The 22,918-nt window shown below is 50.5% G+C and overlaps 1 protein-coding gene across 1 annotated transcript in view; it reads left to right on the forward strand.

Moving 5' to 3' along the window:
• Positions 1-22,918, forward strand: part of HTRA1 (HtrA serine peptidase 1) — a 52,368-nt gene that overhangs the window by 26,175 nt on the left and 3,275 nt on the right. The window contains exons 3-8 of the mRNA XM_008571116.1: positions 6-105; positions 572-776; positions 18,889-19,083; positions 19,973-20,005; positions 21,198-21,312; positions 22,593-22,650. Coding sequence (XP_008569338.1) covers positions 6-105; positions 572-776; positions 18,889-19,083; positions 19,973-20,005; positions 21,198-21,312; positions 22,593-22,650 — 706 coding nt within the window. The remainder of the gene's footprint in view (positions 1-5; positions 106-571; positions 777-18,888; positions 19,084-19,972; positions 20,006-21,197; positions 21,313-22,592; positions 22,651-22,918) is intronic.

Raw genomic sequence — 22,918 nt, forward strand, 5'->3', positions numbered from 1 at the left:
CCCAGGGCAAGAAGATCCCAACAGTTTGCGCCATAAATATAACTTTATTGCTGACGTTGTGGAGAAGATCGCCCCTGCCGTGGTTCACATCGAATTGTTTCGCAAGTAAAGGTTTTCCTTTTTTCTATAACCTCAGAAGCTTTCATCAGAGCTGTTTTTGAGACACGCATAAAGTGTCAAAGTGTCACTGAATATATCCCTTCATTAACATAAGCGTTTCTTCCTTAGGACATTTTCCTAAGATGAGCATTTCTCCCTTAGGGCTTTTTCCTAAGAGGAGCATTTCTGCCTTAGGACATTTTCCTGTTTGGCTGTACAGATCTACACTTTTCACCCTTCTAGATATCTTAAGAATCTCTGGCTCTGAATAATATTTAAGGATATTTTCTAAGTGGAATTTTTTGATGCATGCAAAAATTGGCATAACATTTAGTTTTTTTTTTAATGTTAAACCCATATGTAGAGTAACAATTGCTAGGTGTGTGTTGCTGTTGCAGAACTGGTTAATAATGTGTTGAAGTGTTCATTTTAAGGTGTTTCAAGCTTAACTGTGTACTGTTTTGGGTTCCAGGCTTCCTTTTTCTAAGAGGGAGGTGCCAGTGGCTAGTGGGTCTGGGTTTATCGTATCGGAAGACGGACTGATTGTGACAAATGCCCATGTGGTGACCAACAAACACCGGGTCAAAGTTGAGCTGAAGAACGGTGCCACCTATGAAGCGAAGATCAAGGATGTGGATGAGAAGGCAGACATTGCCCTCATCAAAATTGATCACCAGGTGAGTCTTCCAGTGCCTCTAAGTGTTTTTCTACCTGCAGAGCTGAGTTCTCAGACACCCAGGCCAAAAACTTGGCAACACCTGGAAATGGCAAAGCCACCAGAGCTCTCTGGTGTCATGAGATTCCCAGGAAGAGAGCTGAAGCCGGTCTGAACCAGTCAAGTCTGCACCAAAGGAGGGCCTTGCAGAGCTGCTGAGCATGGCCTGGGGGAGGAGTCAGGGAAGTTAATGCAAGAAGCTGCTGTCACGTCAGAGGTTTTTACAATAGCGTTTTAAGTGTTTTTAAAAAGAAGCAATGGGTTTGTAAAGGAATTAGGAGGTCAGTGGTGAGAATTCAGTCTCTCTCCCTTCTTGATCCTGAGGCAACTGTTGTTACAGATTTTTGTTCATCCTCCGGATAAGCTGTGTGTTCACAATGTACATAGAATGTACTGGGTTTTAGATTGAGCCATTCTAAACATGTAAACAGCTGCTTTGAAAACAAATAGGTCTCCCAAATCAGGAGTTTTGCAGGAATACTAGATGTGTTTTACTCTTCAAGTTTTGGAAACCTTGAATTAAGACGAAACTAATGGATTTCTTCTTTACAGGACTTCTCAGAGACTTTAATATACTAATATGCACATGGCTCACCTAGAAAAGGGTGTAGACTGCAATATTTGCCCAAATTATAATTATCTGAGTATACAACTTTTTGGCGGTGGGGGTTGTGTGCAAAACTGAGACATAGTGAGCTCAATTTGGGAAATACTGTGTTTGAGAACGCTTTTTTTCTATTTATATTCTCCTTGTAACCATTTTTACTACGTTAATTTGTTTAGCAGAGTCTTCATGCCTGAAACTGAATGCAGTTTTTATTGGATCTTCAAAGATTCCCACTTGTGGGCACATTGGTTGTGGAGGTTTAGTTTGCCGTGTGGCGTGTACAGTGAGATTGCATTCTCTGGGTTCTTTGCATTCTTATAATTTTCCAGACTTCAGATGGGAGGAAGAGCAGGGTAGGTGGGAATCCTGTTGCTGGCCAAGGGAAAGACCAGAGACCGGGAGACTGGAGGGGTCTTGGTGTCCAACTGTCTGTCTGCATCACATTCCCTGGAAGTCCGCTGCAAAGTCACACAAGGGTCGCATTATGCAGGCTGTGTTTCTGTGCTGTTTGACAGCATGCTAGATACACCTCCTCCTGGAAACAGCTGTGTGTGTTTGGGCAGGAGGATTCTGATTTTTTTTTTTTTTTTTAACATACAAGGTTGCTGCTCCAGCCCAGGCTCCTGCACAGCCAGCCTTTCAGAAAACCACCGGCTAACTCACTTATACCACCCCTCCTCCACATCCTTAACCCACTCCGTGGCTGTATAGCCAGGCACAGGCTGAAGAAGCTTGGAGTAGATACAGGCTTTGTGCCAGGTGTGGGTGACTGCCTTTTAGTGAGGTTACAATTGTGTGTTATTTCTATTAGGTTACTGTGGAATTTCTAGCAACCATGAATCTTTTAAAAAGTGTTTATTGGTCACAAGATAATTGGGCCAGGCTCTGCCTTTATCTCTAACTTTCACCTAATCTACAAGACAGCTGTGTTATTCATGGTCTAGAGGAAGAAATGGGGGCTCAGAGAACTTAAGTAACCTGTCTGAAGCCACACAGCGACACCTGTTTACCCCAGCCTCCTAAGCCAGGAAGGCTGCTGTTCCCGAAGTGCCTAAACCCATGGCCAGCCATTATTGGAGGGATGGAGCCTGGCCTTTTGGTGTGATGGGACAGCTTGACCTTAAATAGCCTAGAGGAAAGCTGGTGCATCCTCGTTTAGGAACACGCTGCTAGAAAGGTGTCCAGGATGTGGTAGTCTATCCGGAAGGAGGCCTGCCAGAATAGCACAGGCTGTGGCCACATGCGGACTTTTCAGCTCCCCAGGCCCTTGGGAGGCAGCCAGCAGTGGGGGACGTGGGCTGGCTGCTGGAGGGCGCTGGCCTGGCGCGGTGTGATGTGCTGCCCCCGTTGAGCAGTGTCACAATCGGAATGCGTGGGCACATAGCGTGCAACTGCTTCTGGCTGGGGATATTCTTTTTGGCTTTTGAGCCAAGGCAGAGACAATCTTCGTGTCATTCCTGGCATGTCCAGGCAAGATGTGAATGTTCTTAGTAGACAAGCTCTGCAGAGGGTTTCTGACTGTCCGGGAGTCTGGCTATTCAGCCAGGAGTGTGCTATTTGACGTGTGCTTCAAGCCCCCAAACAAGGGTGCTTGAATGTTTAAAACTGGACTGATGTGGCTTTTCAAAATGGAACTGGAAATGAAAGGATATTAAATTGCAGACGCCCACAGAAAAGAGTGGTTTCCACTGACTGACTAAACTGTGTTTTTTTTTTTTTTTTGCTGATAGTTGTTGAAAATAGGGAGAGTAAAAACATCTCTTCCAGCTCTTTCTCTTTTGTTCCCTTGTTTTGATGATGAGTTATTTGGGAGGAGGGTCTGGAAGTTTGGAAGGAGCCTGCCACCCAGGCGAATACAAGCGCAAAACTCATGCCTCAGCACGTGATTTAATGAGTGTGTGGTGGGCAGTGGAGGGGCCTTCTTAGGGACAACAGAAGAAAAGGAGCATTAGGAAAACCCACAGAAGGCAGAACAGAACCAACAAAAATTGGGCTGGGGAATGAAAATCCCTCCAATTGGCAGCTCGTCATATGGGCCCAGCCTCCGCAGGGCCGTTTAAGAACAACCTGATGAAGCTGCATGAATGCTTGCCACGTCCCTGGGCCCAGTGCCTAACTGGGTGGCTCAGAATCTGGGCCCAGCCCCACCGCCAGCATCACAGTTGTGCGTGGAGGGTTCTCCGTGACTCAGACTGCCGCCGTCCTTCCTGAAGGTGGTATTCTTGACCTTTGTAATGAGGTGGAAGTTACTGTGGACCTCTGCTGTCAGTGTCCACTTGACATTCACCTCCCCCCGTTTTCTGGGAGCAACAGCTGGCATTTCCTTTGGGGATCTACATCTTCCCCTGTCGGACTGCCTCGGTGGCACTGATGGCCAAAGTGCCCCACCCATCGTGGCCAAGGAGTGGACCCCTGAGCAGTTAGGGCAAGCAGATGCTGCCCTTAGGCCCACGGACTGCAGCTGGATGTTACCTAGAGAAGGACTAGGGCGGGTGGAGCTGCTGTGGCCCCTGCTGCTGAGACCCTGCCTGAGTTCTGCTTTTCCTCCCATTCGTGGAGCTCCCCTAACATCTCCAGTGATGTTTCTGGGCTTGTGACCAAAGGACTGTTTCTCTGCTGCTTCCTGCTGAGCAGACACGTGTGCACTCACTTTGTCTGCTGGGTTTTAAGACCCAGGAGAACTTTTGAGAGGAGGCTCACTGAGCAGTTCCCTCTTGCCTGGTCTCCTGCCTCCCCTGAGCTGGAGGACAGCGGGTGTCCCCCTATAGACCCTGTCCCCCCGACCTGGCCGGACACCCTTTATGTTCTTCTGTCCTAGATTTGAAACTCGGGGCCAGCACTGGTCTGGAGAGGGAATGCCAGCTGCAGGAAGTAGGGACAGCGCGCATATAAACATTTTAATAGAAAGCAGCTTTGAGGGCAAACTAGTTCAGCTTCAGATGCAGACTGTTTCCAAATGTGTTTAATGTGAGCCACTCACTGCCTGTGTGTGCAGAATATTTTTCACTTTCATCCAGTGGCAGCCTTTTGTCTGTGCAGTTTTTACTTCCTGAGCAGTTCAGAAGCAGAGAGGGGCTGGGGTGGAGGAAGGGAGAGAGAGACGTAAAAGAGAAAGAGCTATTTGTTTTTAGGCCAGAGTACAGAGCAGAAATACTGGGATGTCCCGAAGAAGGTAGGAGGGGAAAGTTACTATTGTTACAACTGTTTTTCCAGCATTGCTGATTAAGGATCTTAGAGAAAAGCATCTTTCAGATCAGGTCCCATTCGTCCTATATAAAAGCCTTTCCAGATTTCCCACTGTTCGGACAAAGAGATGACTCCTTACCAGGGCCTCCAAGGCCCATCCTGGCTGGGTGCGCCCCTCCTCCCCCCTTCCCAACCTCCCCTCCTCCCGCCACCCCTCACCCACCCTGCCCAGCCACCCCCTACGAGCCAGGCTGTTTCCCCGGGGCCTTGGTCAATCCCTTCCCCTGGGGGGTCTGCCTCCAGCCCCCCACCCAGCTGACCTTGTCCTTCAGGTCTCCATTAAATCCTGCCTTACACGTCCCTCCCCTGACCCGCACACATAACCCAGAGATGATAATGTCCCGCTGTCCATTTCCCCTCCTCGTGTCTTGGTCACAGTTTATGGCCGCCTCATCTGTTGGCTGGTTGAAGTTCACCTGTGCCGCTAGGCCATGAGGGACACACCTGCGCTCTTCACTGTCAGGTGCCAGGTGCACAGCGACAGTGGCCTGAGTGTGACGCTCAGAGCCGTGCACTCGGAAGGAAGCCAGGCCAGGTACTTTGTGGAAAGCAGAGTGGGGAAGGCCCCGGGGGCTCCTGCCTGAGCTTCTCCCCCATTTTCAGATGAGGAGGTGATCGTGCAGAGGGCTGGTGCCGACACCCGTCTCTTCCCCCGCCTGACTGCCTGGAGTTTGGGGCTATGGTAGGTCTGTGGTTTTGGAAACTCAAAGCACTGGTTAGGCAGTGAGGTTTCCTGTGGGTGCTTTTCCCTGACGCCAGCAACCAGGTAAATATTTGGAAACAGCCTCGTGGAGGCTTGTGAGGTGGTTTTCTCCCCGCTCTGTCCCCCTTTGGGCCAGTTGGCACCCACAGATGTGTGTGAAGTGGCCGAAGAGTGAAACTGCTGGGTTCTGGAGCTGCTCTGTTTGCAGAGGGTCTTTTTCCTGCTGAGCTTGCTGATGGCGCAGGAAGGCTGACACCCCTGATCTTTGTGAGGTTCAGAACAGGGTCACTTGGGGGTTGGGGGGGCTGGCCTTCCATGCACAAGTCCCAGGAGCTGCTGAGCAGATGCTGGGCCTCCCCAGGGATGAGGCGATGGCCAGGGAGGGGACGGGCGTGTGCTCAGCGTGACTCATGCGGGTCCTCCTCAGGCAACCTGACTGTCAGATGCGCTGACCAAGGCACAGGAGCGTGTCCAAAAGTGGATCAGATAACACAGAGGCTGTCCTGGAATCGCTTCTCATCTTCTGGAGTCTGTCAGTCACTCTCGTAAAGCCACTGGGAGCCTGGAACGCAGACTGCTCTGCCATAGTTACCCTCTTATTTTGGTTCTGTGTTTTTCCATTTTGGATTCTTTCCCCCCACTCCCTCTGTACTGGTCTTTTTGTGGTCTCTCTTCTTTTTCTCCCAGAACTCAGAGGGCTACCACTGCATTTGCTAAAGACACCACAGACCCGATTGACGTCATGAGGTTTCTATTACCATATTGATTTTTACCACTTTTAGGGGGTGGGGATCAATATTTCATCAGGTAATGTAAATCCAGACGGTGCAGTGGAAGCTGGCTCTTATTTCTCTGCATCAGCCTTTGTCCAGGGGCTGATGGGGACGTGGCCCCTTACTGTCCCGGTTGCAGCTCCTTTTGGTATGTGAAAACGTTTCTATTCTCCAAACTCTCAAAACTGGAGCCCTTGTGTGTTCTCTGGCCCCGTTTCAAGAACTTAGTTGATTGTTAAGGAAATTCTTTGGCTATATTTTTCTCTTAATATGGTAATGCCTTTTTTCACTTTGGCACTGTCTTTTCAGGGAATTGGAGTAAGCCTATTATTTATGGTTCTGACAAGGCAGTTCCCAGGTTGTTGGGACTGAATTTATAGGTGCCCCATTGGGAAAGTTTCCTGTCCTCTTCACTGAGGGGGGATGTAAACTGGTTCCACTTAACAGTTTCATTAGTATGTGACACTGTGTTAGAGTCCAGGGTTGCCCAATTATATATAACCCATAGTCCACATCTGGCCCTCCATCTGTTTTTGTAAATAAAGTTTTATTGGAGCACAGCTATGCTCATTTATTTCCGTAGAGTCAATGGCTGCTTTTGCCCTGCAACAGCTGAGTTGAATGGTTGGGATAGAGGCCATACGGCTCGTGAAGACAAAAATATTTACTTTTTGGCCCTTCACAGAAAAAATTTGCCGACCCCACTGGTAGATGGTTAATGCTTGTCCTAGATGAGGTGACAGTGGCTTGGAGGTAGACATGCTCATGAGAACCAAGCGAGTGAAACATGAAGTGACCAGGGAGAACAGGAACAGGGAAGCTGATTTCCTTCGCACTTTCTCGTGGGGAAGATTTTGCTTCTTTGCTGAAGATGAAGCTTTGGTTTTGCCAGATTGTCTTAGTCTTTTGTGTTGCTATCACAGAATACCACAGACTGGGTAAGATATAAAGAAAAGAACTTTTATTTCTCACAGTTCTGGAGGCTGAAAAGTCCAGTATCAAGGTGCCCGCCTCTGGGGAGACCCTTCTTGCTGCCTCATCCCATGGTGGGAGGTGGAAGGTCAAGGGAGCGTGAGAGGGGTCGGGGAAGGGGCTGGACTCACCTTTCATCAGGAACCCACTCCCCCAGGAACTCACCCGTTCCCTCTGCAACAGCACGAATCCACTCAGGAAGGCAGAGCCCTCAGGGCCTAATTACCTCTTGCAGGTCCCACCTCTCAACACTGTCACATCGAGCCTTCAAGTTTCCAACACATGGACTTTGGGGGATGCTTTCAAGCCACAGCACAGACTAAGCAGAGAGAGGCCTGGCTTTTGCCCATTTCTGTGTGATCTCAGTAGAAAGGAGTTTATCAGAATTCCAATATATTTTGCAAATCATTATCCAATGTTAATATGCTAAGGGATCTTTTAAGGTCAGGTTTGTTCATTCTTTCAGTTATTCCGCGTTCATTCACTGGTTTCATAAATGTTTACTGAGCATCTGTCTTGACTAAACCCTCCATTAGGTACTGAGGATGCAAAACCAGTGGGGAAGATCCGTGGAGCTCCAGATCAAGTGTGGGAAACAGATAAATTGTAATCATATGGCGATAAGTACAGTAAAGGAAGCAAACAGAAGAAGGGGTAGCAGGCGTCAGGGGCTGGGAAACCTCCCTAGAGAGAGTAGGCAGGGGAGCCTAGCTGGGGAGGTGACATCCTGGCTCAGATGAGGACAGAGAGAGGGGACAACTGGGGGACAAGAGTCGTGAGTGGAATTGCTTCATTTTCCTTTTCTGCCCAGCCTGGAGAATCTGGATCTCAGATCAAGTGCAAACTGTTATTTCCCAGTGAATTTATTAGAACCCTATAGATCACAAGCCAGCATTTCTAATTAGCTAGGTGGTTTCTCTGCATATTACCTCTACATTTCTTACCGGCCTTGGTTCTCTGGGGTTCCTGTTCATATTCTGGAAAGCTCCAGTGTCTTGTTGTAGTCAATCTCCCAAGAGTCTGAAAATACAAAGGCTCATAATGATCTGGCCACATCTGGCAGGAGAGATGCGGTTTTCCATAACTGGTTTCCTAAAACCATCCAGGCCACTTTCTGTGGCAAGGGAGAAATAAGACCTTCTGGCGAATCGAGGACAGATTATTCTAATAAACCTGCTAATTAACAAGTCACTTTTGTTAAAAAAGGCAGCAGGATCTGATGACAGGGACACGTGACTCATGGGATTTTCATCTTTGCTTTTTCTGCCAGGCAGCTCACAGAATCCATTGGCCCTGGGGTTAGAATTTTCTCTATGCTCTCATCTTATGCCATGAATATATATTTAATTAGTCTGTTATAATGTGCCCTATGTCGTTGACCATCTCAAATTATTTTTATGCAGAGGAGGTTATCCATATCTTAAACATCTGCAAATAAATTTGGAAAAAAATGATATACATCTTGGGCAGCTTCCCTGCAGAGAGGGCCTACACAGGCTCTAGGTGGTCACGGGTTATAAGGAGGCAGGGCACCTTCAGTTCAGTTCCACAGACACTGAGGGGCTGCTGTGCTGGATGCTGAACCTACCATACAGAGTTGCACCATAGCGCTTTATTACCACATAGAGCTGGTGGATATTAGCTGTTCCCTCTGCCTCCCTGAGCCCTGAGCTTACAGCTTTAGACGGCTGAAAGCCAGGCCACGTCCAGAGTCAGTTACCCAGGCTGAAATGCCAAGCCTTGGCTAACCCCAGTCATTACCCAATTTTAAGATCCCGATGGGTCTTTTAAGATCTTGTTTGTTCTGGAGCGGAGCCTGTGGCGCACTCGGGAGAGTGTGGCGCTGGGAGCACAGCGGCGCTCCCGCCGCGGGTTCGGATCCTATATAGGGATGACCAGTGCAGTCACAGCGCTCGCTGGCTGAGCGCGGTGCGGCCGGTCTCAAAAAGGTCAAAAAGAAAAAAAAAAAGATCTTGTTTGTTCTGGAGCGGAGCCTGTGGCGCACTCGGGAGAGTGTGGCGCTGGGAGCACAGCGGCGCTCCCGCCGCGGGTTCGGATCCTATATAGGGATGACCAGTGCAGTCACAGCGCTCGCTGGCTGAGCGCGGTGCGGCCGGTCTCAAAAAGGTCAAAAAGAAAAAAAAAAAGATCTTGTTTGTTCTTTCTTTCATTTATTCACTTAGTCATTCATTGATTTTTGTAAATATTTATTGAGCATCTGCCATGGCCAAACGCTGTTGTAGCAGCATCGGCCACGCTGAGGTCAGTGGACAGAAGTGGACGGATGAGAGGGGACGACGTAGGGGGAAGACGAGAGTGAGACTTGACCAAGACAATGCTTGTCCTCCTCTGAATGCCACAGAATATATGCAGTCACTGGCTGTTGGGCTCCCATGTAGCACTGTCGACATTTTGTGGTTTAAACAACAAGAGTGAGGGAGTGTCTGAGATGGCAGACATTCCTTGACACAGCTTATAGGAGACTAAACATTACGGTGGTGTCCATAAACAGAGAGGGGGAAGGTGGTTCCATTTGCTCGCTCTCTCTCTGTTTTTGCACAACACCCTCTGTTCCCTTTCTTCTTCTCTCTCTTTCCCTCTGTCACCCCCTGCTTCTCCTGTCTGTCCCGCTCTACCATCCTCCTGTCCATCCTGCTCTTCTACTCCCGTCCCTCAGCAGCAGTAACAACACGTTGGTTGTGGAAACAGTTGACGGTGACTTCATCACTGCGTTCTTCTGAGTCCGCACGTGTTGGTGATCTCAGTGCCCACGTAGCAGATCCTTCCTGCCTTAGTCCATTTTCTGTCGCTTATAGCAGAATACCTGAAACCGGGTCATCTATAAAGAGGTGGAATTTGTTTCTTACTGATCTGGAGGTTCGGAAACCCGAGGTCAAGGGGTTATGTCTGGTGAGGGCCTCCTTCCTCGTGGGGACTCTGCAGAGTTCTGGGGAGGCCCAGCGTATCACGTGGCGAGAGGTCTGAATGTGCTCACGTGTTCTGTTCCCTTCCTCGTAAAGCCACCAGTCCCCTTCCCATGATTACCCATTCATGAGCACACAGACCTCATGGTCCAGTCGCCCCTTAAAGGCCCTGCCTTTCAAGTAACATAGTCAGATTTCTCACTCGCTCAGTACTGTTACAATGGAGATGAAGTTTCAACATGAACTTTGGAGGGGACCAACATTCGAACCATAGCACTGCTCCGGCCTCTTGACTCCATGGTCTTGCCCCTCTGCTCACCGCAGCCACCCTTCTTGACCCTGTCGTCGCTGATAACCTCCACTGTCTCTAATCCGAATCCCAAGCGTCTCACTCTCGGCCCACCACCTCCTTCTCTGGCAGGGCGGGCTTCACGGGCCTGTGTCCTGTGCTTACAGGCCTTGTGCTCAGAAGGGCTTGTAGGCACTGAAGTTGCCATCCCAATTTTATCTCTGAATTTGTGTTTTGTACGTGAAGTTGGGTGAGACAATGGAGAGTGCTCAGAGGCTTGGAGCCTCGCTCAGGCGTGATTCCTCCTACTGCCTTCCCACTCCCCTCTCCCCTGGGATCTTTGGCCCGCTCTGACCTTCCCCTCCCTGTCTCTGTGCGGTGATCATTGCTTCCCTTCATCCCTGGAAGGGTTGTGGGCATGGGTGGTTCAGAGTTAGACATGCGCCCCACAGCATCTCAGGCAGCACGTGGTGCAGGATTCGGGCTGACAGTGCCAGCATGTGTTCTGTGGGCCATTAGGCCAGGGCAAGCCTTGCCCACCCTGATCCAGGTACCTAGTGTGTTCTGGCACAGAAGTGGCAATGCCTTGGGGTCATGCATCCTCTGTAGGTTGGGGTGGTGGGCCCTTGGAAAGGGGAGATGCCATGCGCGGTCTGGTAGCTGACGGATGGTGCACTGAGTCATGAGGGTGTCCACACTCCCTGCTCTGTGAATGTCTTTGTGCCCGAAGGACTAGGACAACTAGCAAATAAAAACTTCATGATAGACTGAGAAAGGGAATACGGAAGGAAGAAAAAGTTATATATTAGTACCTTTAATGACACTTTTTAATCTACTTTTCGAAAAAGGACCTGCATTTTTTTTTTGGTACTGGGCCCTGAAAATTTTGTAGCTGGTCCTGCCCCTAAGTAGCCCACCTCAGCCAATCTTCGGTTCATGTGGGTCCACAGTCCACTGACCCACTGCCTTTCCCTGCCCCTCACCTGCTCTTGGCTCACTTCCCTCTTTACCCAGATTGGCCCACTCGCTCTCAAGCAAGTCTTTAGATGCTAACATCCCCCTAAATGACACTCTGCAGCCTAGTGTGTTTTTCCTCTTGGGGCATGCAAGTTCTAAGGCACTGCTTCTTGCTGGGTATGGGGGACATGCTATTTTCTCCATTGCATATTTTTAAAAGAAAATGAAAGGTTAGCATAACTGTTTCCAGAAGGCACGTTGAATCACTCAGTTGAGTTGCAGCCAGTTGCTGCAACATGAACCTTTGAAGCAAACTTCAGCCAACACAGGGCCAGCCTGGAAGCTGCTGAGAATGAGTGTGTTGGGCAGCTAGTGCATGCGGGGGATTCTGCAGATTCAGCAACAAAATGTTTTTATAACTCACAGGCACTTTGTACTTTTCAAAGGAGAGAAAGAAGTAACTGACTTGGCTCATTAGGTTAAAAAAAAAAAACGTAGTTAGTTTTCCCGTAGTTTGGTTTTATTGGTTAGTCTGATTCCTCTTCTTTCCAGGCTTCAGGGAATGAGGTTGTGATCAAGTGTGCATCCGAGGGCTGTGTCTTAGTCTGTTTTCTGTTGCTCATAACAGAATACCCAGGGCTAGGTCATTTAGAAAGAAATGAAATTTATTTCTTACAATTTTGGAGGCTGGGAAGTCCAAGGTCCAGGGGAACATCTGGTGAGGGCCTTCTGGGTGAGATCTCTCTACAGAGCCCCATGGTGACGCAGGCATCACATGGGGGGGGGGGCTAGGCAGGAACATTTTATATGCCCACTTACTCTCCTTATAAAGCCCCCAGCCTACTCACTGATAGCCCACTAAACATTATCCTATTACTCCACGAATAGGTTAATCCATTCATGAGGGTATGGTCCTCACAGTCCAATCACCTCTTAAAGGCTCCACCTTTCAAATACCATATTGGGAAGTAAATTCCACTTGAGCTTTGGAAGGGACAGACATTGAGAACATAGCAGGCAGTTAGGCAAAGCCCCTGAACAGAAGCTGAAATATTATTGGGATATTGCTTTTCATGGTACTGTCTAGAGATTTGTCAGCCAAGCCAACATCTGGAGAATTCCAGGAATTCCCTCTCCTCTTATGCCTGTAGAACATTGTAGGGATCATCTGATCACATGAGGGAGTTGTATGAAAAGAGATTTATTAACAGGCCCTGGTGCCTGTTTTGATCTTACCCATTTAAGTATTTCCTGCTTGTAAATTTGTTTGGAAATCAACCAGGCCTTCTGGAAAGAACCCTAATTGTCAGAGCTGAGATACTGGATATTATAAGGCTCAACTCCCCTATTTTAGAGTTGGTAAAACAGAGACCAGAGATGTCAATCAAGGGGCCCAAGATCACAGAGAAAGTAAATACAGAAACAAGACCAAACCCAGATGTCCTGCTGCCTGGGACAGTGTCCTCCCAACATATGTGGAGCCCGAGGTGGCAGTGTGTGTGCATGCATGTGTGTGTACACATGTCTGTGCTTGGTCTAAATCAGCACTTCTGCACCAGATTGATTGGTGTTGTCTGTGTGTGCATGCATGTGTGTGTACACATGTCTGTGCTTGGTCTAAATCAGCACTTCTGCACCAGATTGATTGGTGTTGTCTGTGTGTGCATGCATGTGTGTGTACACATGTCTGTGCTTGGTCTAAATCAGCACTTCTGCACCACATCAGTTGGTGTTGTGTGTGTGCGTGCGTGTGTGCATATGCATGTCTGTATTGGTCTAAATCAGCACTTCTGCACCAGATCGATTGGTGTTGTGTGTGTGTGTGCATGCATGTTGCATGTGCACGTCTGTGCTTGGTCTAAATCAGCACTTCTGCACCACCTCAGTGGATGCTGAAGAATGAGCCCAAGGCCAGCCATCAGCCTGGGACATCACCCAGCACAGGCCCAGCTCTTCTGCTTTGGTGGGATTCTGGCCATTTGGGTTCAACCGTCCTTCAGTTATGGACTCCTGGCACACACAGAGCCCTCAGGGCTGAGGCTGTGCAGACAGGCCGCCTGTACTCCTCAGCCCAGGCTTGCTGAGGATAAGACAGACTCCCACAAAGATACGATCGGATAAACAGCGTAGCCACGCCTTTCCCTCGGGGATCCACTGACAGCTTTCTTTGGCTGGCCTCTGTTCCTATGTTTCTTAAACTCCCCCATTGCCCTGTTTCATGTTGTACCCACTCCCATCGCTTGTCCCTTTGGAGTGATCTGGATCACAGAGCAGCTCTGTCCTCGCTGGCTGGCCATCTGAGCCTGTGGACGGTGGGCAGAATTGGCTGGTGAGAAGGACACCAGGAGGGAGGGTTCTAGTCCTACTGCCACCTGCACCTGCTGTGGGGCTATCAGTCCCTCATCTGTCCCACAGCACAGTTGGTTGTACAGGCTGAGTGTGTTGACAGAGTGTGAGGAAGCGCTGGGTCGACCTAGCGCTTGCCAGTAAGGAGTGGGTTTGTCGACACTGGCCTGGCTCTGCTCAGATCACTGTATCTTGCTGTCATTGCCAAGGAAATTTGGTGACCATGGCTTTCCTTGTAAGCAGACTTCTCCTTGCCCCCACCCCTCAAAAAAACTGGCATGAAAGAGAGTACACGTATTAGAGATTTTTCTAAACATTATTAGGTACTGGTATTAGGATCATCACTTTACAACGATCCACTTTCCCCAGGCTTTGGGGACGCTGTTGCCCACCTGCTGGCTTCTTCCCTGCTGGGAGAACCCCGGGTTTGTCTTAGGTCCACCCTGATCCCACCCGTTCCTGATTCAGGCAGATCCTGAGGGGTCTAAGGCAGTCATGGGGGCCATACTTCCCCCACCAAAGGGTTGTCGAGGGTAACCTTGTGACCGTGAGGAGGACTGAGACACCTGTGGGATTCCTTTGCCCTTCTGGAGAGACATGCGTCCACTGGGCATGTCCTGTCTTTACGTGATGTCTAGAACGGTGTGGCTGTCTGGTGGCTGTGAGGACAGGCTGCAGTTGAGGGGACACGGAGCATCCTTGTTCTTGATGTTGTCTTTGAGCCTGTGAAGTTATCAGAACTGAGTAAAACATAGCCCGCTCTGAGTTGAGTTTTCTGTTGCTTGTTAGCTGAAAATGCCCTAACTGATGCATGCAAATCATTTTTAGTGTTGACATCTGTCTAGCCCTTACAGGAGATTCTGGGCCTATCTGCCACTGGAGAGGGCGATGGGCTTTGCCTCTTTTTACTGCTGTGTGTCCTGGTGGCTTGTGTGTCTCTCTGCCCATCAGACAGAAAGCTTGGAGGCGAGGCTGGACTTCCTAGATCTTTAGGTTCCTGGCTCCAAGCACAGGGAGAACTCAGAGAATATCTGCGAGAAAGTTCTCTTCGTGTAGGTGGTGTTTAGGGAAAGCAATGCTGCCCGGCCTGCTTGTTGTCTATTGTTGTAGTTGAAATTAATGGTAAGCGTCCTCTTTAACCATGCTATGGAACTAAACCTTCCAAGTTTTGGCATTAAATCTAATACGCTACTAGCAGTACAAGATACTACTACAAGTCACTATTTTGCTTGTGGCTAGTGTTTAGTAACTTTCGTAGACATGGTCAGTGTGGAGTCCGCGTCTGGGGCATCTGACACCCTCACCTGAGCTGTTTCTGCATCTACCTGGGTGGCAGGGGGCTGACAACTCGGGTGCTGGGGGATTCGTGTTCTCTCGAGGTCAGTCTCTCGATGGCTCTGTAGTGAGGACACCGTTTAACATCAGTGAGTCACTGCAGATGATGGCGGGGGTGTTTTTGTCCTGGACGTTCCTTCTCTTCTGCTGGCCTCCCAGGCTCCTCCTGTGAGTGTGAGAACTGGCAGTGTGATGGACTCCCCGTGGAATATCCCTCATCCTAGGAGGACTTGGGCCAAACACGAGCTGCAGGCTCTCCTGGCAGGGCCCGAGGCCTCCTCCTCGGCACTGGGACATGTTTGGTTCTGCCCCCTCACCCCTTCTGTGCAAGCCCCCGGCCCACATCTTTATTTCCCCAGTGGTGTGAGGACCTGACGTGAGGAATGGGACACGTGTGCCCCCTTCTTCCCCCTTGTCCCTTTGGCCTTTTCATTCGTCAAGGGGAGGTGGACGTCTGCCCTGGTTACTTCTAGGTGTGCTGAGAGGCTCCAGTGAGCTGCTGAGGTGGGTGGAGTGGCTGCTGGAGAGGGGCTGGTGACTTCAGGATGGCCTGTGGCTAGTGCCGCTTCAAAGGGAGACTCAGACGGCGGGTCTGCAGTGGGGCCCAGAGACGGCTTTGATGTGGGCGTGGGAGCCAGCCTGCCACAGCAGATCAGGGGCGTCAGACTAGAAATGTGTGACCCCAGAGTGTCTCGTGGCATCTGCAGGTCAAGGCCATAGTGTGGCTGTGTGTTTCCAGCCAGATCTGCATTTCATCTCCCCCAAGTCCCCCCGTGGAGCGTATGTCTAGACAGTATGGGATAAAATGCTTAATTACCAAGTAGGAATTTGGCCAGCAGAGGTGTAGCTGCCTAGGAGACAGGCCCAAGGTGAGGAGGGCAAGTGAGGAGGTGAGGAGGAGCCCTGCATGGATGTGGAGCGAGGCTCAAGAGCCTGAGGCTTGTGCACCCAGCACCTGTGGGGAGCAGAGGACACATGGTCCCAAAGGGCAGGTTGTCCTCATGGAGAACCCTAAGTCCGGCCTGGCTGACACATCTGCACCACATCACTCCCTTGCAGAAATTTCTGCTTATAGTTAAAATTCTGGTTAATGCATCCTGGGAGTACAGGGCTGAGAGCTGAGAAGCTTGTTCTCTAGTTTGGCCAGGCTGCTCATTGACTGTGAGAAATCCCTCCATCTCTGGGCCTCCATTTCCACATCTGTAAACTGAGGGGAAAATATGGCCTAACTCCTGAGGTTGCCATGAAAGTGCTTTGATAACTGGCAGCAAGAAGTTAGTTCCCTTCACATAAATGCAGGGCTTACATTATAGGACATCCGCCTACCCCCTCCATATGTGTCTGCCTGCTTAGTTCTGTCTTACAATTGAATACAAACTCAATCGAGATGCTAACTGGTGTGCGGGTTTGATTACATGTCACCTGTGTTTCCACGCCTTCTCCTGTGTGTTCAAGTGAGGTCGAGTCCTTGGGGAGACCCTCTGGGCTCACTAGTATCCCGCTTGTCCAAGGCCGTGAGATCACCCCAGTGTGGACGGCTGTGCTGCACGTGAGCCAGGCTTGCGCATGGGGTGCTCTGGGCCCTGCCAGTGAGTAAGCAGGAGCTGCATGCAGGTCCTCTCCTTGCCTCTCCTCCTGGGGTCTCAACCTTCTGTCCTCACAGTTTCCCCCAAAGCGTTTGCTGTCCCCCAGCATCCTCGGGGCCTGAGCTCAGACTTTGGACAAGAAGAGCTGGAGGCAGAGCCGTCTTTGTGTATCTGCTCCTCCAGGCCCTGGAGACGTATGGCCTGGTGCGGCTCCCTTCCTGGGAGGTGGAGGTGGGTGGGTGGGGGACGAGCTACATGCTGATTAAGATCTCCACAGTAAGTCCTGCCTCGTCACTTTCTCACGTGGTTCCCAAGTGCGGCTGAGCTGGTGTGGCTGGGCCCCCCTTCTGTGTTGGAGCCTGACCTCCTGCCCTGCAGCTGTTTCCTCGGGCAGCCAGGCTGACCCAGCCCCAGCAGCCTCTGCCACCCCGTCCTTTTGCCCACCCTTCAAGCCCAGCCCCAAAGGCCTCAAAGACACGACTCCAGCCAGTCCTGGGCCCTGAAGGAATGGTGGTGTCGCCAGTGGGCCTCTCCCTGTGTGGCTGTGTGCCCATCGCCGGCCCTGACTCCTGTCCCACCCGGGTGCTGTGATGGCTGACGTCATTCCTGGCAGGGGCTGCTGGCACAGGCCCAGGGTAAACACGCTGTGGCTGAGTTTGCTGGAGAGCCATCGGGCACCGAGGAGCTTGAGTCGCAGGGGTTGCATGGGGAGTGCTACCCCCAGCAGCACCCCATGCTTCAGCCTCAGGTGACCCCAGGGGGAAGGGATCACTGTCAGGCAGACCCATGCCAAGGCTGGTAATGCTGACCAGCTGTGGGAGTGTCATTGGTGGGGTTTCCCCATTGGGTTTGTGCAGACCCCAATACTGGTAACAGTAGCCAGCACTTAGATGATGTTTACATGAGCAGGCGGCATTCACAGAGCCGTCCAGGGCTTAAGTCACTTAATTCTCACAGCAGACCATTGAGGTAGGTGCACTATGTTGCTTCCATTTTCCAGATGAGAAAACTGAGGACCTGAGTGGTTGCTAGCTCAGGCCGGATCTAAATCAGGCAGCCCAGCTCCAGGTCTGTGCTCTTGGCCACGGACGGTGCTCTGCTCTGTGTCTGAGGCCTTCCTCCCCCTCACGTGGTCGGTTAGAGGCAGCCTTAGGTCCTGGACCCTTTCCTCAACATTCCTTTCTCCTTCTGTGAGTTTTCTTACCCAGCATCTTCCTTATTTGGTGTGTGTTGGGTGATATAGGTGGCGTGGTGCTGTGTAGTAGATGAGAGAGTCTGGGTTCAGGGCCAGGGTTGCAGGTTTAAATTCCTTCTCTGTGTCAAGTCACTCAGTCTCTTGGAGCCTCAGTTTCCTCATCTGTTAAATGGGCATAGTGTTCACCCCACCTCCTCAGCTAGTGTCTGCTCCATCCCTGGCGGAGGAGATGCTGCAATAGAACATGAGGACTCCTGGTTGCAGTCAGCACGAGGGCTGGCCTCGCTCTCTGCTTTCTGGGCCCAGTCTGTGTTGTTCAGGGTGGCTACTCATTCTGACTCAGTGAACTAAGGCCAAAGGAACCGGGGAGATTTGCTTGTTTCTGAAGAGTTGTTTGGGGCTCCTGACTCTGCCTGGCCTTTGCAGGGACTGGGAGTCAGGGCTTCTTGGGCTGCTGTCAGCCCACCCAGGCCAGGCAGCACAGGTGTTTGATGGAGAGGAGAAACAGCCACCGCTTGGGACTTGGTGTCCCTGGTCCTTAATGCCTGCTGTCCCACCCTCCTCCCCGCACCTCACCAGCACTGCCGTGTACTTAGCACAGGTGGTGCCGAAGTGAGCCAGGGCAGTCCCCTGCCTGCAGAGCTCCCCCAGTGCTAGGGGACTTGGGACGGTTACGCATGTGATAACTGGGGGCAAGTTCCATGGCTGGTCCCTGCGCTGGCTCGAGATCCTTCCCTGGGGCTTTGCTGTCTAAGACCATTCCAGACAGTCTTGCCCAAAATCCTATATCCATTTTGTGTCCCTGTGTCTCTTGGCCTTCGAGATTTCAGAGCAAGTCTGTGCTGATAGCTGCAAGCTGGGCTGAGCCCCCAAAATGGCCTTCAGCAGCCTCCCCACGTTTTCCTTGATGTGTAGCTTCCATGTTCACTCTCTCTCTAACAGCTTGCGACGTGGGGACTATAGTGGGTGGGAAAGGGTGTGTGGTCCGTGCCCCCGGGAGATGGACTGTGGTCTTTTGACCTTGGTTCCCTGTGAGGCCTGGTGTTCCCTAATGTCCTGTCACTGCATAGTACTCCACAGTATCTGTGCATTTGTCCCTTAAATTAAACACATTGAGCAATGCCAGCTTTTGTGGTTCCAGGGAAAGCTGCCTGTCCTGCTGCTTGGCCGCTCCTCGGAGCTGAGGCCAGGAGAGTTTGTGGTCGCCATCGGGAGCCCGTTTTCCCTTCAAAACACAGTCACCACCGGGATCGTCAGCACCACCCAGCGAGGTGGCAAAGAGCTGGGGCTCCGGAACTCGGACATGGACTACATCCAGACAGATGCCATCATCAATGTGAGTCTCCATCCCTCTGCACTGGAGGGGAGTTGGGCAGGTTTTTTGCCAGTGGAAAGCCCGGCTTAGGAACCAGGGGTGGAGTTGGGATCCTCATGGTGTTGTCAAAGGGGTTCCCTCTGACCCCCTCATGCAGATGAGACCTAAGGTCGTCAGCTTTCAGCAGGAGGGCAGCTCACCTCATGCAGGCTCGTGGCCTAGAGGAGTGAGAGCTCTGCCCTGTCCACCTGCAAAACAAGCCACCATCTGCCCTGCAGTCTGAGTGTTACGCCTGCACCGTGAAACCTGTCTACAAGGCAGGGATTGTTCCACACTATTCCATAAAGGGAGTCTCTTTAAAATCACATTATTCCACTTCAGTGCTCTCCTTATAGGCGGGACGTTTTCTGTAAAGCAATGTTTTTCTTCCCCACATCTAAGAAATAAGAAACACAGTGTGTTTTATGCACTTGATATCTCTAATGGGTTTTATTCCCAAGTTTTCTTGTAATCTGCATGGAGTAATGGAACTAGAACGCATGTGCGGATTCCAGCCCCAGCAGCAAAGCAGGTGTGGCACAGAGGGGGCTGTGCAGATTCAAACCACTGTAATGCTGCAGCAGCATGTGGGCGGCCAGCCGTATCCCAAGAGGGAGAAGTTGTTCGGTGCTTTGGGATGGTCACAGGTGGCTCTTGGGCTCCGGAATTCCCATTTATGGCACACGTAAAACTTTCTGAAAATTATCAAGTTCCTCTTTTATAGAAGAATATTAGATGTACAGGAACACATCTCAGGAAAGAACCACACCCCATACTCTAGGCGCTGTGCTCAGAAGACTGCCAGGCAGGGAGTAGATTAGCCTGTGTTGTGACGCAAACATGTAACCTTTCAACTTCTGCTTAATTTCAGTATGGAAACTCGGGAGGCCCGTTAGTAAACCTGGTAAGGCCTTTAATATCTATGTTGTGTTGTGTGTTTTTATCTATGTATATGCTGTCTTCTTTTTTTCTTTTTTGGCTTTCTTTTCAAACATGAGTTTGCCCAAGCACATTATCTAATCCTTTTAAAGTGAGCTCTGTGAATGCACCATATCCTGGCCAATTAACCTACTGATCTTTTCTGGAAAGAGTAAGGCATGCTGGAGTTGAGGACAGGAAATGTTACCCCAGAGGACACACTTGTGTTTCAGAGTTACAGATGAACACTGCAGGTGCAATCCAGGAATAGGTGAAGGAGCAAGCCTTCATGTTGGAGGTGGCGGCAGGGCTGGCCTGTTGCAGAAATCACCTTCTCCACCTTAAGTCTCCTGGGCTGCTGAAGGAGCTGGCTTGGCTCATCTTCTCTCTTTGGGCCAGGGACCCTCCCTAAGAGCTGGCTGGAATGAGGAGGAGTTACCCGCTCACACAGACATCACTTACATCTATGCTTAAATACTTAAGCATGCAAAGTGAAGCCTTAGAATCACAGACTGTCAGAGCTGGAGGGCAGCTCAGGGGTCATTTACAGAAATCCCGGCTGTCTTTAACAAGGCCAGGATAGCAAGAACTCCTGGATGGTGCCTCTCCTCAGGGACTGGAGTCTCAGCACTCATGGGAAGCAGGAAGCATGCAAGGAGTGATTTACACTCTCTTGGCAGCGTTTCCTTCCCACCAGAGGAAAGGAGGTGGACTGCGCCCCTGCTCCAACCTCCGCCTTCCCCAGCCCCTGCAGCGCCCCGGGAGCTGCTGCCTGAGTTGAGATGTGCTTTCCTGCTAACGAAGCTTGTCAGCCCTAAACTCTAAGGTTATTTCTCCCTGACATCAGCAGAGTCATTTTAAGGTCACTGGAAATGGGAGAAAGGACTCGGAGATTTTGGAAATGTATTCCTTGTGTATTTTGAAACTCCCTGGGCTTACTGCAAGGTGCCCAATGAGTACCGACCTGGAGTGTGTGCTAGTTCTCCCGTAGCTGATCACGGCTTATGCCACCCAAGTGTTCTGATTCTTCCCCCTCCTCCCCCCGGACCCCCTCCCTCCGGGGTCCCCCTTGTTCTCTGAAACAGCTCAGAGATGTGTTTCATACAAATTCTCCACTCTCTTTTTGTGTGTGCCTGCTGGTAAACCTTCATGGATTCTGTTTATGTCTTGCTTTTCAGGACGGTGAAGTGATTGGAATTAACACTCTGAAAGTGACAGCTGGAATCTCCTTTGCAATTCCATCTGATAAGATTAAAAAGTTCCTAACTGAGTCCCATGACCGACAGGCCAAAGGTAAAGCAAGACCTAGACAGCCTCGGGGCTCTGGAGATCAGGCCTGAGGCTGAGCTGACCTTTGGGGACTTGGGAAAGGGACAAACTACAGTCCCAAAGACCAGCCAAGCCAGCTCCTACCAAGAAGCTGAAGGGAATATGCACTTTATTAAGCCCTGGTATTGCTCACAGTTTGATCATTTTTGTCCTGTGATTGTGGAAATTTCACATGGTTCTATCTAACATGTACCAGGCATTATCCTGGGTGATTTCTATACATATTTCACTTAATTTATTCATTGATGACACTTAATTACTGTGTCCTATCTGGAGGAAATTATTGATCCCATTTTGCTGATGAAAAAAGTGAGATTCAGGAAGCTCACTCATTCCACAAATGTTTATTGACCCATCTGCTCTGGGTCAGGCTGGGGCTCGAAGGGACAGCTCAACAGAGGCCCTTGAGGTGTGATGTGGATGTTCTGCTGGGGGAGGAGGGCTGACAGTAAACAGTCAAACAAATACGGTAATATCAGATAGCGGCAAGTGCTCCCAAGACGATAAAGCAGGGTAGCCAGCTGGGCAGTGACTGGAGGGGTGGCTGGTGGAGACAGAGTGGCCAGGAAATGCCTCTTGAGCTGAGGCCTAAGTGAGGAGGAGCCAGCAGGCTGGGATGTGGGGACCCATGTCAGACAGGAACGGTGGATTCAGCATCGCTGGTGGCACAAGGTCCCTTGAGTGGCCGGTGGGGCTGGAGTGCAGTGGCTGCATGGAGTTACACAGGGTGGGCGTGGAAAGCCGGCCAGCCAGGGCCAGTGAGTGAGGCCTGGGTTGCATTTTAATTGCAGGAAGTTCACGATCTGATTGATGTCTTTGAAAGGCCACTCAGAGGCTGGGAGGAGACCACTGGAGATGGTGGTGGAAGTTGGGAGATCAGTTAAAATCTCTTGTCCCCTCCCAGACATCTAGATGAGACAAGAGGCAGTGGGGGCCCCGACTAGGGTGGTGGCAGTGGAGGTGGAGCACAGGGGTCAGCCTGGGGAAGGACCGGATGGCAGGATGAGGCAGTGAGGAATTAAGATCACTCCTAGGTTTGGGGCCATTAGCTGAAACAATAGGACTTTGCCAAGGTCCCATAGCAGGTAGGGGACCTAACCAGGATTTGAGCCACAATCTCAGTGTATCCCCCTCTGGTCCCGACCTCACACTGCAGACTGGGGGATTAGACCCCTGGCTGCTGGTGTCCCCGACACACCCACCAGCTAGGCTGACCTTCTGTTGTCCCTTTGTTGTCACACCAGGGAAAGCCATCACCAAGAAGAAGTATATCGGTATCCGAATGATGTCGCTCACCTCCAGGTGGGTAAACAGGATGTGTGTCTGTGTCTTGCATTTAAATAAACTTGAACTTCAGAAGGCTCTCACTGGCACCCTGGAAAGAGAAACCTTATACTGCCTTAAGGCATCTCAGTGTCTGCTTAAAATTAAGTAACATTGGGAAAAATCAGCCTCGGCCCCTTTTTGTTTTGTTTTATTCTTCATTTTTGTTTTCTTCCATCTAGAAGATTCTGCCCTCCTCCTTGAGGGCTGGCCTGAACAGCAGGGGGGGTGGTTCACTCCGGCTCAT

The sequence above is a fragment of the Galeopterus variegatus genome, unplaced genomic scaffold (assembly GCF_000696425.1).
Source record: "Galeopterus variegatus unplaced genomic scaffold, G_variegatus-3.0.2 Scaffold661, whole genome shotgun sequence".
Lineage (NCBI taxonomy): Eukaryota > Metazoa > Chordata > Mammalia > Dermoptera > Cynocephalidae > Galeopterus > Galeopterus variegatus.